The sequence below is a fragment of the Oreochromis aureus genome, linkage group 6 (assembly GCF_013358895.1).
Source record: "Oreochromis aureus strain Israel breed Guangdong linkage group 6, ZZ_aureus, whole genome shotgun sequence".
Taxonomy (NCBI): Eukaryota; Metazoa; Chordata; class Actinopteri; order Cichliformes; family Cichlidae; genus Oreochromis; species Oreochromis aureus.
In genome coordinates, this window is record NC_052947.1 from 19,663,117 (window position 1) to 19,680,142 (window position 17,026).

Genomic DNA, 17,026 nt, shown 5'->3' on the forward strand with positions numbered 1-17,026 from the left:
TTTTCACACGACCACCCGACTCTGGAAAATGATGATCGGTGGGGCGTAAACACAGAATTTAAAAGCGGTTTTCATTTGTTGCTAATTAAAACCTTCCCATGTCTTTTCAGTCTCTGATTAAGAGGATTGACAGTCTTGTCCAACAGAAGTGGAGACTGGGCTGAGGCCTGTTCTAACACCATCTGTCACTTTGGAGCCTTTTTCCTCTTCTTTCCACGTGCACCACTTTGTGCTCCCTCTCACTCAAAATAACGAGAGCATCTGCACATCCACTGCTGTGTTTAATAAATTTAATGAATCAAGAAAACAAACCAGTATCAAATGATGATAAAACTTTTATTTTGTTAAAACCTTCAATTTTTTGTTTAGTATTTTCATTATTTTCGAAATAACATAGCATTACGTACAGAAGGCACTTACAAAAACAAGTTAAAATTACAGATGCTGTTATTATAAACATTAAATTACTGATTAAACAAAAGAATGATAAAGAAATGAAATGACAGCACCATTGGCAACTTCTGAACAGTACATCTCAAATAAAAATTTAGCATGATTCAAATCTACAGTACAATAGAAACAAAAGTCATTTGTTACAAGTGTAATAATGCCCAAGCTATGCTTTTAAGTATAACTTAATCATCAGGATAAAAAGCTTCAACTCAACAGGTTTGTATTTTTTTCACTAGTCAGAGGTTCATTTATGTTTATATATTAGGCTTCGTGGTTTCCGCGCTGTTCAAGTCCTGGTACATCTCCATCAGGCGAGTGGCCTCTCTCTGCCCTGACAGCAAAGCACCATGGGTAGTGGAATAGTATTTTCTGTGGGTGGCCTCTCCAGCAAACAGGACCTGTAAGGGCTGAGCAAAGAGGGGAGGAGAGGAGAGGAAACCAGAGAGGGAACAAAAATGAGATTCAATCACGATCCATCAATGTCATCATGTTGGGGGTTTTTTTTGTTTCTCCTGAGGCGCTCGCTCCTATTTCACTCCCTTGTTAGTGCTCCACATGTAGGAAGCTACAGAAACTTTCCTGAGGGCTCGTGATTTCACTTTGACAGGGTTGTACACTTCAGCAGAAGGGGGTCATGCCGTTCCTTCAGCAGTGTCAAATGAACGCACGGAACCTCCACCCCCGCACTCCTAGCCCCTTCTCCCTTTCACCCAGAGTGCATCGAGTTTCACGGTCTAGACTTTTGGCCTGGAATCGGCACTTCAGTCCCTCCTGACACCAGCTGTATTCACTCTGCATGAGCATGGTTGTAAACAAACCATGAGGGCAAAAACACTGCCAGGGAGGTGCCCTAAATGCACCCCAATCTTCTACACCCAGAACAGTTCAGCTTTTAAGTAAAAAATTAAAGATTTCAAACTATAAAATAATCAGTAAAACATTTTCTAGAAAGGGAATTTTAATGTGGAAATAATTATAAAGAAAAAGTGTAAAGTCAACATAAAGTATATGGACAAAAGTGATAAAATGGGCAATAGACTCGCACTTACATGGCACTGCTCTACTCAAAGAGTTTGTGTAGTGTATTAAAAAAAAAAAAAAGGATGTCTACTAATCAATAAATGACAACTAAATATCTAGCAACTGTATTGTAAGCAGTTCTTACTGGAGCCTTGGTGCTATTGGCATAAGGCAGTGGCATGGCCAGCTTTTCACAGTCCGCACCACTGGATCCGACTCTGGTGAAGGAGTAGGAGCCTCGGATGTACGGGTTGCTGCCCCATGAGGAGCGCAGGATGCGCCGGGGCTTCGGAATGTCGGGGTTCCCTGGAGACGGACGAAACGGTGGAAAGACAAGGGAGTCAGCTGAGATACAGACAATGACAGTCAGCAAGTCGACAATAGCAGCTCTTATTATCCCTCTCAGCTCTCACTGTGGCAGATCCAACATGTTTAGGAGCTACCATGTCAGTGGGTTAGGATACTAAAAACCATCCCTAAAACAACAAAAGCAGAGAATGATAACTGATGGTTGACATTTCATGAGCCATCATCATCAGGTGTGAATGAAAGAAATGTCTGTACAACAATTTCAAAGCAAATCCAAGTTGTTGAGATGTTTTTCAGATACCTTTAAAATGGTAAAATTATATGAAAGACCAGCAGCTAACCTGGACTAGCTTTTATACTTGGATGTTTAATCTGCCAACACCGATCAACTTGTGACTGTGTGCGAGCAGAGAGGCACCAGTGAGTGATGCAATTAAGCAAACAGCTGAAGGGATTAAACCACGCTGACCTAAATGAGGAGTGACTGTATGTGTTTGGCTTCTCTGTGCAATTTACAGTCCACTGACCTTATCATGAAGTGACAGTAAGTGTCTCTGTGACCTACTTCTGAGGCAGAATATAATCCGAGACCTTTCCTCTCTACACTTCTTACCTTATGCAAGTTGCCAAACAGCAGTGCGAGTTACATTTTAGCTTGCAGTCACCTTGAAGCAGTTAGTCAGCCTTCTGTTTTTTCCCCAGTTGCGCAAGATGTGACGTGCGTCATGTAACTGGTAGCAGCAAGTACTGGATTGTTTGTGTATGCAGGAAAGAAGGGATGGCTAAAAATCCCAGTGACAATAAATGACTCTCCGCCTTGTGCAACATCAGCTCTCTGAGCGGTGACATGGGACTGGTAAGCTGCTGTTCACTGAACACAAACAAGGTACCTTAGTCATTCAGCGGTATTATCTCTCAGCCTTTCTATACAGAAAAAAAAAAAAAGGTGATTACATCACAGCTGAAAGGTGACGTCATTTCCTTTCTATGGAATACAATGACCCAACCCTAATAGTACAAATGAGTCACTGAACTCACAGCCTCAGACTGAACCTTTCAAATGTACCGTGTTAGTTTTAGATTACTGATTCTTAGTGAAAGCTTCACTAGAATTGATGGAGGTTAAAGCTGAATTTGCCTGGTTTATCATTAAATCCACAGAAGATTATAAAAGTAGAGATCTCTTATTTGTCCTCAATACTTCTTTGTTAGTTAAACTAGATCCTATTTTAAATACAGTTTTAAAAGGTCATAAGAGCAGCATATCTTGTTATGAGCGTAAAACTGTCCAAGCTCTATACATCTGCGTCTGCATGCCCTCACCTGTAAAGCGCCTCAGCAGCTCAGTGCAGGTCTCGGCCACCGTTTCGTCATCGCAGCGCTCCATGTACAGCGCCTCCTGCCCACAGATCCAGCCGCTCAGCATGTAGCCGTAGCGCTCAGGTGGATAGAGAACATCAAAGCTGCAGATTTTTTTGTACCACAGCTCCTCGGGGTAGGCCAGCTGCTCCAGTTGGGCCTCGTCCTCCCACACAAATTGGATGCTGTTACACTCAGGGCTCCAGAAGGGCTCCTCAAACTCCAAGAATATCTTGTCGGTGGTGCTGATGCCCAACTTCTCGACGGCGAGGACCTTGTCCTCGGGAAGAGAGGGCGAGAACATGGCTTCGTGGTTTTGCTTCAGCACGCCCAGAGAGGTCGTCACGATCACATGGTCGGCCATGATCCACTCCTCATCCTCGCACTCCACGCCGATAGGGTGACCCCGCATCACAGGCTGGCTGCTGTGGTTGTTTTCATTGTGGTTGTCGTCGCTGCTCTTAGTGATCACCTCCTGATGCTGGGCTGAGTAGTTCCAGTGGATGCAGCGCACCGGCTTGCGAAGGCAGATGGTGTGGGAGGGGATGTCCTGGGCCAGCAGCTCCATGATCTTCATAAAACCTTCAGGAATGACATAATGTGCCCCGGGGATCTCCGTCCACTCACCAAACTCACTCAGGGACACCTCGTCCATACTGGGAGAACTGCTTTCGCAACTTTCCACCTGAAACACGATACAACATCAACATAGAGGATCGGGTGTCACTAATGTAGCAATACTAACATTCAAAATCAAACCACTACAGCCATTAAAGTATTTACTGCGTGTCAGCATCTCTGCAGCTACTGCACTCAACAAATCAGCAGGATTTAACTAGTTTAAACATACTGGGAATACACAGGGTTTACTTAGAGGACAGCTACACCTGCTTCTGGCTCATTAGCTGGTGAACCAGCATGGCAGCAGTTACCTAATGTTTGCTGTTTGCTTCCCTGCTGCCTTTCCCCACATGCACTCGCTTTATATTCACTTTGAAATATAAAGTTATTCAGGCTATAACTTCAGTTCTATGAGGATGTACCAGGCCACTAATGAGCTAGCTTAGCATAGCTTTGCTTGTACCACTTGCAGGGTTGATACAAAATTAATTTTTTCAACTACTAAGTGAGGCAACAGTCAATCAAAACCTATTTACCAGTTGTGGTCAAGTAAATTTCCCTAGGGGCCACATGACAAACTGCCATTAAAGGGCTGCACAAATAATCAGCTGAACTCAGTCCTGCTCAATATTGACTTCATCCCTTTATGAGCTAATTGGCGACAGAAGAGGATGGTAACGAAAGGGGGAGATGGAGGCAGAGGATCTGCTGCTGCGATGCGACCGTTAAAGGCAGCAGCTAAAAGTAACAGTCCCAGATTCTCATGTAGTCTCTGGGAAAATGAATCGCTAACCTCGATTAAAACAATCCAGGGTGATCACTAAGCAGGCTCACATTAAACTGGAAAATTTGATCATTGCTGTGACTTGTCACCCCATTTTAACTGATTAAAGTGAATTACAGGCAGCTAGCCCATGCTAAACGCTAACCACAGCAATGTTAGCCTACTTTATGAATGAAAGATTAGGGTTGCTATGGCAATCATACCAGACAGATGCCCCATTCCCATGTAAATGACGCATGTTAGCAAGATTGTTTTTATTTATCTGCAAGTTGTATTTATGCTGCTCACTGCTCCTCTTATTTTAAATATTTATTTGTTCATCAATAGCTACATAGATTATAGCCAATGAGGAAGCAAACCAAAGCTTCAGGGTTCATGAGTATGAGTTATTTTCTAGGCCTCCAAATTTACAAATGTTTGTTCTCAAATGAAACACTGCACACCTTGAGGTACTGCTGCAGCATAGACAGTTTGAGTTTCTTGGTGCTCTCAGAGTCATCAGGATCCACCATGATCTTCTTGCGGACCACGTCTCGTGTAAAAACGCCAACGCTGTTCTGGCTCTCAGCACAGACGGGTTTCCCGTTCTTGAAGAACTCCTGAGTCAGCTCGTACACCTAAACGAGGGCAAAAGGCAAGGAACGATGTAAAGAAAGCAGGGCATTGTGAAATGAGGAACTAAAAGAAACCAGTTTATTTCAGTCCAGGGCAGATTTCTTTACTTTCAGGACTAAACACTGGCATCATGGCGAAACACTACAGGCAGACCAAGTCACAACACATTACAGGCCGGTACTGTCAAACAAGAAAAAAGAAAAAAAAAAAAAGCAGAACAAAGACAGTGGTAAAGGACACCATGAAGAAATGCTGCTGTGCTGACGAAACGTGCTTCCACAATGTTGATTATACACCATTTCCTAGAAAGAACAGCCAGTTAGGACAACATCAGTTATGCATCAACATGTATTGAGTCAAAACATAACAGTGCAAAGCTGTTGTCTCGACTTCCAGTTAATGAATCCCTGACTTTACGAATGCAGCCCATGTACTGGAGTTTAGACATTTCAGGTTGGATGTTACGCTTTGGTCTATTTACAAATGGTTCAAACTGACTTCCTGACTCTACCTCGTCTTCCCAACCCCCAAATTCCCCTTGTGCCTGATGGTTTCTTGCTTGTGTGCATGTGTGTTGGTCATTCTCGTAGCTCTAATCTCTCTCCCAGCTCTGTTTTAAATCAGCATGTGCACAATGCTGAGCTATTCAATTTGCTGACTGTTACAAACTACTGTTTCGCTCATGGAATAATCACTGAAGTTATTTTTGTTTTCATTGCTTGTGACATTTTTCTTTTCTTTTTTTTTTTTTGCTGGCTGCAGGCGCTGTGAGTGTAAACTGACAGGAGCACTGATCTGAACTTGGCCTTTATTAAATTCTGATTTTTGACATTTCATAGTGATTTTCTAGTAAAAAATGAAAGATGATTTAACTTGATGTACAATGAAAAAAAACCTTTTAAAACCTTTTAGACTGCTGCATAAATATATTACAAATGAATGAATAAGAACTAACAGTTAATAGAGAGAGCCTAATTAAACACTACCATATAAATATAAAACATATTCAACTTTATTCATTAAGGAAAACAACTCAATATTACACATGTGAAAGGGACAGTAACCAATGCTGAACCTCAAGGATAAACCCAGCACAGAGCATAAGAAGTAACCTTCATATGACACGGACCATAATCATTATTAAGGGTGACAGAGTAGTCACCCCTGTCCACATCACTCCTCAGCCTGGGCTGGATGATATCACAGTGCACAGTGTGGTAAAAGGGAAGTGATCCTGTGCAACTTTGCGGCCCCCAAGTCAAACCAATTTTTTAATACGCATCACAAATACCAAGAGAGCTTGTGCAATATGTGCAAGTTCCATCAAAGCATGCACTACATTCACAAGAGCCGGAAAACTGGAGTGGTTTGAACAGCATAGACTTATTTCACCATAAGAGGACAATTCACCTCAAATCTTCAGGTTTAAAAATAATGTAAAGTTCTTTTTCCTGCTCATATCTGCAAAGCTGTAAAATTCAGATTCGTCACTGCACAGATGCTGAAAACAAAAATGTGTGTGTGCTGCTATACCTTCTCTCTGTAAGTGCTTTTCCAGATGTGACCTACTTAAAGAACAACTTACACAACAGTAAAAAAAAAAAGGAAAAGTAATGAGCGTGAGAAGACTTGCTGCCAAGACTGAAAAACTCTTAATTCTCCAGCACCTGACAGCATACAGTAAAATAACCTTGCTCACTACAATAATTTATTGAAGCTGTTCCAGCCTGTTTTTCCATGTCTGCACAAATGTGTTGCTCTTGTGCATCACTTAATCCTCACTCTTAATAATCCAGCCTAACATATTCTGGATTTAAAATCATTGATTACAGCTAGAACAAAGTGCGTCTGCACAGTGATTTTTTTTTTAAATGACTGAAACACACAGTTTATATAATCTGGCTACTGTCGACAACATGTGGCAAAATTTCACTTGCATATCGAGTTGTTATGCAGGCTGAACTTCGAGCATCTCCGTTCGTGCGCACTTCCATTTTTGCATGCTGATGTGTGCGTCCATCTGTGTGCACATGCATCCCCTCACCTCATTGTACAGGTCGCTGAACTCTTCCACCAGGTCCTTGGGGATCCTCTTCCCGACATTGGTCTGGTAGTGAGCCACACCGTTCTTGGTGTACAGGCTGATGCGTCCCACGCTCCTCTCCCCATCTGTGGTGTGTTCAAGCAGCCCGTTGTCCTCCGCCAGGTGGTATACTGGGTTCCCATTGGCACCATGGATCCAGGTAGCTCCAAGCTCCAAAGTTGCTTTTCCTGTCGTACAGAAAAATCAACAGAGATTAATTTAAAGAAAAAAAGTGGCTTTGAACACAGGGTCCTCTAAATGTCCCTGAGTGATGCAGTATATACGGTCTTCTTGGCTCAAGCACAATCACTCTGGAGTTTTGGGTAATTATAGAGTTCAAAAGTAGGTCAACTCAATTAAAATACCAAAGCCAAAGCCCCAGTGGAATACCATGAATTTTCTTTTCTGAGGATTATAGCATCAAACACACTGTATGTGTTCACTTTTATAATAAAACAACAGAAGTAACCACATGCACTCAAGCACACAAACATGCATTTACATAACACACAATTCACACAGCACCTAACATATAGACTTACGTGTATGTGTGTGTTCACATGTGGCAGCTTTTATGCGCACAGAGCCAGGAGCACAGATTGCTCTCCGCTCGTTTGTTCTTGCCAGTTAGAAGAATTTATCATGGTGGAAATCAGTGGAAGGCTAAATTTTTAAGACTCACAGTTCAGTTGATTTTGTAAGATAATCACAACAACGTCATTAAAAATATGTAGAAATGCATTTGAGGAAGTGCGTTTTTTGGCGTATTCAGGAAATCCTGAGGGTGCGACTGTACGACTGATTAATGGCACAGTTTAACTGAAACTAACCAATCAAAGTTAAAAACTGACCATATATCAAATATTGCCTTCTTGGGAAAACCTTAGCAAGATTTTAAATTGTTACCTGAAAAAATTTATTACGTAAATAGAGCAAAATTGTTAATTTAGTCTTTCTGGCATAAAATTCAAAAATTCTACTGTTATTGGGTTCATAAGGGGCCTTATGCAGGTCTGTATATTTAAAATAAGATCAATAAGGTGCTATAAGTTAAAACTAAGACTCACATGGCTAGGTCAGTTTACCTAATTAGCACATTTTGTTTAACAATGAAGTGAAGTGACTTCCTAAAGCTAGTAGCTAGCTACCTACAGAAACCATTTTGTAAGTTTTTGCGTGTTATTCATGCATTAATTTATTTTATTTTTTAAGCTTTTGGGCTTCATCCATAAAGATGGACGTAGCTTCCAGGTATGAGAGGTGAAGTCAGTGCTGAACTGCCTTATGGCTTTTATATGGTCATCAGGGAAGGACCTTTGAGCAAACAGCCCCATGACTACAGGGGCTGTTTGGCTATTGGCTCAATTATAAGTTTCAGATTACATCAAATAAAACATTTTCTAAATTATGGTCATTCTAAATGCCAGCTTGAGTCAGGAATATGTACATTTAGTCAACAATAAGATGGCAGCGGTGAAAATGCTCAGCTCACCGTAACAGGACTTCATTTAAGCGTGTGTGACGAGAGGGTGGCTACGTCTATCTTTTTTTATTCACGGTTTATGTGAAGCTAAGCTAGACACCCTCATATTTTAGTTACCAGATAAAACTGAATCCATTTAAAAGTGCAATATGTAGCAATTTTCATATATTAAAACAGTTTGTAATGATCTATTAGCTAATGCTAATTTACTTGCTGATGCTGATAAACAGCCAGCTTTCTAATGTTGTCTTGAGTGGATAAAGATGATTCAACCACACTCTCGGGGCTGATAAGTTGCTGTTTTCCAATATCTTTAACAGCCAACTTAGACTCTTAATCACACTTGTGTGGGTAATGTGACTTCTTACTAACCAAACAAAATCAAAACACAGAAGCTTTCCAAACGTCTTAATCAGTGAACCTCATCCATGATCCATTCAAATGATTGCCAGCAAACACAATGGTTTTCTAGAGACTTTGCCTCATCGTATAATATAACTTGACTAGAACTTCATGATTTAATCAAATGGAGATGTTAAGTATTCATTCTACCCGTTAACCCAATTAGTGTGTGATGATAATTTTTGGGTTAAGACAGAAAAATCCTCCCACCGTGCTGAACGCTCTGAACTCTCCCGCCGATGTGGTCCGATGCCTCTAGGACAGAGACATCAGTGAAGCCGTTTTTCAGTAGGATCTTAGTTGCTGCCAGGCCAGCCAAGCCAGCTCCAATCACTACTATTCGAGGCTGCCGATGAATACGTAGGCCGCTACTAAGAGGATCATCAGTGCTGTCTGAGGAAATTTCACAACTTTGCATGCCGTCCAAACTCCTCTGCAATGAAGGCTGGGGACAGAGCAAAGAACAAGAACCAAGTTACAAATGATGACACTGACAGGAAGGTGACAAATACACATGTAAAACTCAGCAAGACTACATAATGTGGAGTTTATATGTACAGGAGAGGTTGGGGAAACTACTGAGAGTGCATTTTTTACTTTACACTGGAAGCTTTAGAGCAAAACTACCCAAGAGGACAATAAAGTCTAAAGCTATTTAACTCAAATTTGCTACATACATGTAAAACAAGTGTAACAACAACACAACATGTGTATATCTGTGCGTGTGTGTGTTCGTAAAGTGCCAATTTGCTCAGAGGTTCTACATCAAGAAAGATCAGCTTTAAGTTTGTCAAACTCATGCCTTCCAAAACCCTGTTTTTAGAGCCTGAGGCGACTATCCATGGTGATGATTTCAGTTTGAGGACCCAAAACATTTACAGGTGTGCCCTGCACATCTGTGCTGTTGGCTGCCTGACAAACGTATTGCCTGGGCATGACTTCACCGCCCTCAGGATGATGACAGAAAAAAGTGGCAGGGTTTGTTAAAGGCAGTTACCTTGGATAGGAATTGATGATAAATATAAAAAGAATGGAATTTAAATACTCTCTCAACAGTTTCACCTACAGAATAACATGGATATGGTCAAAATAAGCTAATAAAATGATCTTGTTCAATGAATGTAGCGTACACAAGACGATGATTTATTCACACAACCCAACCAAACCAGAACTTTTTGACCAGTGCACCTGAAACCAGAGGTAAATCCAGGCCTCTTTGGTGCTCTGCTTGATGGTCTAAGTGTGTGCTTGTTACAACACAAAAATAAAGCCACCCTCTCCACAAAAAAACCCAAAACAAAGCACACAGCCTATTTTACAACTGGTAAGTGCTGCTTATTGGCATTCCTGTGAATATAACCAACATTTACAGCTGTGTTTATACCTGTGATTAACTTAATTTAGCCCCCCCCCATACCATGCCGCTAATGTTCTGCCTTCCCATAGTGTGTCTGTTTATTATTAAGCACAAGGCCAAATTAGAAGCGATGAGACAACCCTGTTATTTCCATCAGAGAATAGACTATACAAGCGCACAAAAGCAAACCCTTGCTCATTTCTTGTCAGAGTCCCTCTAATTTAACTGAAACTGCTCAGAGACATCATGACTGTGAAGAAACAACACACAGACGACCTTGTTGTTCAGCCACACAAGGCTGTTCGCTATCGATGTATGGACAGCTGCGGATGAGTGTGGGAAACAGCACAGAGGACATTCCTGAACGTCATTACGCACTAACACTGTAGTTTAGTCAAAAGTTATCGCCATTATGTGATAACGTTTAGGTCTGTTTTCCTACTCCTGACTTGTACAAGCATCAGTATAATGTCTTCTGAGGTAACCCATATCCTGCCAACACACACACACGCAGACACAAACACACACAAAAAACTCCCTGCTTTGTTACCACAGCAACACCGGAGAGAGTTCAGTACATAATATACTGTTTAGAAAATAGACATCGAGTTTCCCTTAGCTCGAGGCCACCCAGCTGAAAGACGTATACGCACTCTGCAGACCGCAAATACACATAACTGTGACACGCATAGGCCTCTGCACAGATATTACTTTGATTTGATTTCGGAGTCTGAGGAACTGTGTTGTAAGCAAGTTGTGAGCAGTGATAGTGCAGTTGCAAGATCAGCTGATCAAGAACAAAGAACAAAAAGGCTGTCAGAGAGGAAACCACAAGCTTTGACAGAACATCTGTACGAGAAACGCTCGTATCCGACTGCTGAAACAGATGTGGGTTAAACCCTCAAATCTGCCCGTCAGTACATCACATGTGGCCTGACTTCATGATCCTCATCCTGAATATAGGTCAGACTTCCTGGATTTGTAAAACAGGGGATTCTTCCAACATTTACTATGTTTGAGGGGTTCTTTTTTCAGCAATGTTTCAAATCATTGAGCAACACTGCGAATAAAATAATTTTCTTCTTATTTTCCTTCCCCCGTGCATGATGTTTGTTTGTTTTGCTGGAATTTACAGATTTATACTATAAACTGTACATAAAGACGGATGCGGCCGCCATGACATCACCCACTGCCTAGAAGCTGAGCTTTTGCCCGCTGGCATCTTGGGGTTTTGAAAATGGGCGTGATTAGCATAGCAAACTCAGATACACCCCGCAATCTTATGGCAGCGACTTGTAAATCACAAGATAAGCTCGCCATAACGCATATGCTTCTTTATTGTCCTTTGAGACACTAGAGACCATAAAGCAATTAGGAAAGTACAGGGTGTATCAAAAAGTAACATCTGATTTCAAAGTACTTTAATTCTGCAGTTGTTCTCTGGTAACAATCAAAATACGTACGGTTAGAAAAACGGGATTTGGGAGTTTCATGTGGTTGTCCTGCTAGGTAGTGTAACAAGCCATGACTTCAGCTCGCAAATCAGATGACTGTCACAGTCACAATTCCCAGTCTGACTTCTTTTTGACAGAGGAGTCCCCCAATACTGGGAACTGGAAAGAGTGCAGGTTTGAGGCACCTTTACATCAGTTTTACTTTTCAGACCAAGAAGCTACGTCCATCTTTTATATACAGTCTCTAAATTAGAACACTATAGTGTATCCATGAACACATCATCTATTGATTTTCTCGAACTGTATTATTACTAACATATAAGTATATTAAGTGGTTAATCCATTCACAACACTGGACTGACTCCATTCTGCAGTAGTACTTGTGAACAAGCTACCAATTAAAACACTGAATCGCATCTTTGTAAGTATTAAATGAGTTTCAGTTTTGCCTTTTTCTCTGAAACTAATCCGAGCCATGAATGCTTTGAGCTGAGAAATGTTCTATTTACTCTCTGCGCACAGAAAAAACAACAACAACAACAACAACAAAAAAACAGTTTTAACAACGACACTAATCATCAGTTACATTCCCAGAATCTAAAGTTGAAATTTGAATTCAGCATCAACATGAATGGACTCATTCACGGGCTTAAAAAGAGGTTGGTGTTAGTCTGCTGTTTGTATTTTTGGAACAATAATATATTCATGAAGGACTCAAAAATGCCTTTTTTTTGTTTTTTTGTTTTTTAAACCCAGTCGGGATCTAACACGTCTCTTTGCTCTGCTGCTTCAAATGCAGTTTGTTTAAGAATGTGGTGTACAAATGTGTTTTTGTGGCGTTGTGTGATTTTGCTTTTTAAATTCTGCAGCTGTTAAGTTTGAACGTCACACAGGAAACTGATTTGTGGCAAAAAACAAAACAAAACCCCCCCAAAACACAACGACAACAACAGAAAAAACAAAGCGAGTATGATATTTGGAGAAAAGGATGCTGGTGAGCTATTAGATGGGTACCTTTTGGCTTATACCCTGCAGCCCATTGCCACTGATCAAATGTATGTATGTGCAAAACTTTTTAAGCTACATTCTTTATTTCACAAAATGCAAATGTGTATGATGTGAAACTGGTTTCTGCCAGATGAATTACGCAAGCGTTTCCTCAGACACTGTCCACAGAAAACACAAGTAACTACGTGAATCATCTCCAGCAGCTAATAAAGACCCACCTTTGTGATGTGTGACTTGTACTTTCTGTTTACATTATGATAAATGCCTCAGCTTCTCTGCCGATCTGACCACCACTTTGGTGGTGACGCACACTAACACGCTGACCTTGTGTCAGCCCTTTCCAATTTTGTACATGACAACACTCTGACAGTAACAGTTGTTGTCAGACTTTAATTTTACAGAAATGCTTTCTATGTACCCTCTATATTCCAGAAATGGGATTTAACAGGCTTTGCCTCCCCCCTCCCTGCTTCTCCACACACTCGGACTAACACACTCAGATGTGGGTGAACTTGTGCCTAAAACAAGATCCCAAACCAGGTTTAGGCCACGTAGGAAATCATGTAAGGTTCATTTTTTTCTTTGCGTTGCAACATATGGGCAACATACCCCTCTAGCTTTAAAGATTGTGTTTACGTAGAATAACTCTGATGAAATCTGGCTTGACCTACAAAATAAATCCTATTTCACTGTTAAAATTCACCTGAACGGATGATGGATCTAATTGATGGAAAGCATTTAAACACACACACACACACACACACACACACACACACAAACACACTGGACTGACAGATTGCGCATCTCTCCGTGGTAGCATGTAATTCCATGGCTAGGTAATACACTCACCACATGTCATCGCACCAGGCTTTACACCACCAGAGCAGATTAATGTGTGGCCTGGCCTTGGGTAGATAGACGGCTAAGGGTGGGGTGGAGTGAGGAGGAGAGACGGGGAGGGGAGGGGGTAGGGCTACCATTGACCTAGAAATAGCAATCTACAGTACAGTGTGCGTGCTGGTGGACTTGTCAAGTATCAGGGCGAGTCTTGGGCTGGAATGTCTTAAATCACTGAGTCTGAGCTCATTCGTGGCTCTCATCTTTACTGCTTCCCTCTCTGCTTTAATTGTGAACACAGCCCTTTCCAGCTGTGTCCACACTCACATCTGCATTTCCTCTTTTGGTCCCATGCGAGTAGTAGCATGGAAACGGACATTTCTACATCCTTACATGAAAAAAGATGGGGGGGGAAAAATGCAGGGTAGTAGGGTGGGGGGTGTTGCCAAAGGCCAGACATTCCACATTTCTCTCCCAGCTCTGCAATTCCCAAGCTGGGAGGAAGGACCGGAGGCACCCCGCTCACAAAGACATAAACACTTCACCGACGTGCCACTTTATACGCCACACTGTTCTCCTCCAAATGCAGATAAAGAGGAGAGCCATGCCCTAAGATGCTGCTGCATCCAATAATTAATGAAGTCAATTAGAGATGCACAATGAGGGTATACAAATTACCACCACCACCACAAATTACCACTGATAGAGTCAGAGCATAAAACTCACAAATCAGAAAACATATAAAGTGAGAAACCCAATTAAATGTATTTTAAGCTATATTTGTAGGAAACCGCGACAGAGGTTAACAACAGGTTTTGTTTTTGGGGTTGCCAAGATGTAAAAATCCCCTTGACCTACATATAACACTTTCACCTGCAAGGACAACTTTATTTATTAAATCATTTTCACGGATTCATTGATAATTTATTATTTTTAAAAAGAAGGGGAGTACGAGAAAGTGAGAAGCTGATAAAATAGAACTGATCAATAAGTAAATGATTAAGAATAAAATTAATTAGTTAGGTCTAAAAAAACCCAAAAAACAATCCGATAAAATGAAGACAACGAGTTCAAACATCATTAGAAAAGAAGCAGAGCAGATAGAAGGTAAAAATCAGTGGCAATCAGACTGTTTGATTCCCTGGTGGATATCCTGCTTGGATCAGCTGGAGTACAAGCCTCCCCCTGCCACGTATAGCTCAGCTGTGATGCCAAAGTGGCAGCAGTTTGAAACAAAGCAAACTCCGTTACTGCGTTACTTTAACTAATTATCTGTAAAACAACACGTGATGGTGAGAACAAAAACAAACAAACAGCACCTGAAGGCACCTCAAAGCGGACATATAGCGAAAAGCAGAAATCCACCTTATTCCAGCCTGAGCACTTTGTCCCGTCACACACACACACACACACACACACACACACACACACACACACATAGAGAGAGAGAGACCTGCGATACATCAACTAACATCTGATGTGCTCGTCCACCGGCGAGCTTAAACACGGGCAGCGGTGCCCGTTCATGTTTTCTCAACACAAACAAGTGGGTGACGTTTTGTGTGTACGGTTGCCTTCAGGACCCCCTGAGCTGTCACAGTGTTTCCACAGATAACAGATCCTCTTTCCCCCCCCTTACGTTAACAATTAAAATCACGGCGGTCCTCTTTACCGTCCCGCTGCTGAATAGTAACCTGTTAAATATGTCAGTTTTCTCCCTTTGGTAGAAGAGCTGGTTACCTGACTCTCTTGGTCTTCAGCTGTAAAACCTCAGAGTGCTCCGTTTTTCTTTGTGCCGTTTTCCCCTCAGACCGGCTGCGCTTTGTATTTATGCCTGGAAACCAGAAGGAGCCAGTTTTTCCGTGGCCGCTGCCTCCTCATTAATTATACAGTAGGAGCGATGACGACAGACCTGCCCTCCGCTCAGCCTATGCTCATAGTGCTGTGGGCTGTGCAAACAGCCCCACACACATGCTCATCTATTCAGACAGACGTTCGGGTAATGTTGTGTTCGGTGTTATTTTACTTGGTTCATGAGTGTTGATTTTGGCCGTGTAGTAGTTGTCTTTTTTTTTACTAAGACCTCCGTAAAGCACGTTGTGATTGGTTTCTTGTTTTAAAGAGAGCTATATAAATACATTTTACTTACATGCATCTGATGGATAGTGCATCATTTCAGTCATCAGGGTCTGCACAGCCTTGTTAAAATGGCAGTTTTTCGTGATGTAAAAAAAGAGACCAATATCTATCTATCTATACCATCAGGATATGACTGTGTTCAAAATAAACCAATCAGATTCAAATTCGTGTTAAATAGTAGTCAGTACATACCTGCCACCAGTGTGGCTGATTAAAGTCAAAGTTCAGTGTCCTAAGACTTTTCTGACTTTACTCGGTTGCATCTTACAAAGAGCTTACAAAGCATTGCTGAAAGATATGGTATCAGTCAGGAGAAGGGTGCAAATGATGTCCTAAGGCATTAGATACGGTATACTGTGTGAGATAGTGAAGACAGTCGTCAAGAAGTGGAGAAAATATAGCGTAACGGTTAAAAGACGAGAAGAAAACTGGTGAGGAATGCTGCCATGTTTCTATATATTTTCCTCATTATTTCTTCAAAAATAATCATTAAAACATGATGAACATGTTTTAAAGAAAACTCCTACAGTTTGCCCCAGAGTCACATAATCAGACCTGGGCTTTGTACGGCCTCTGGGTCACATCCAGCCCTTTGGTTATGGTGCACTCGACACAGCTTAGTTATTCATATTTGTATGTGGGATAACAAACGAGTTTGAGATTATGGAGTTGACAGCAATGCACTCACGAAAGGTTCCTGGAGTTCCTGCATGCTTGAACAGACAGGCGCTAAAATGGGACAAACGGGCCGATGTTACAACCGATGACTATCCAAATCTGAAAGAGAGCCAAAATTGGTGTTGGTGTTATACACCAGGATTTGTTGCATTTTGTTGTTGATGAAATTTTGTCATATACATATGAGTTAACTTCATGGGGGTCAGAGCACCGAGTCACAGTTTGTTGCACTTTGGAGGGGCATGAGACCGAACACGGTGACATAGGTCACCACACAGCTACCAGACAGCCATCACATGGCTCAGTCTTGGTGTTAAACAGTGTTACATAGAGTATGGTACCTGAGATCTGAAACTAAGAACACTCACATGCAGAATTTAAGGCAGCTCTTGCATTTGCTCAGACCTTGAACCTTATTTTAATG

The 17,026-nt window shown here is 41.5% G+C and overlaps 1 protein-coding gene across 3 annotated transcripts; it reads right to left on the reverse strand.

The window, feature by feature from the left end:
• Nucleotides 1-322: 322 nt before the first annotated feature.
• On the reverse strand, nucleotides 323-15,661 carry smox (spermine oxidase). 3 transcript variants are annotated; one of them, XM_031752190.2, is made up of 7 exons: nucleotides 15,526-15,661; nucleotides 9,340-9,574; nucleotides 7,206-7,432; nucleotides 4,990-5,163; nucleotides 3,106-3,826; nucleotides 1,619-1,779; nucleotides 323-860 (listed from the first exon to the last, which is right to left on the reverse strand). In XM_031752190.2, the coding sequence occupies exons 2-7, from the start codon at nucleotides 9,545-9,547 to the stop codon at nucleotides 708-710; spliced, it is 1,644 nt and encodes a 547-aa protein (XP_031608050.1). In that variant the 5' UTR covers nucleotides 9,548-9,574; nucleotides 15,526-15,661; the 3' UTR covers nucleotides 323-707. The 3 variants fall into 3 exon arrangements, with proteins under 3 accessions (XP_031608050.1, XP_031608051.1, XP_031608052.1); XM_031752191.2 differs by lacking the exon at nucleotides 323-860 and having other exon boundaries at nucleotides 1,661-2,653; XM_031752192.2 differs by lacking the exon at nucleotides 323-860 and having other exon boundaries at nucleotides 1,661-2,706.
• Between the last annotated feature and the right edge of the window lie 1,365 nt (nucleotides 15,662-17,026).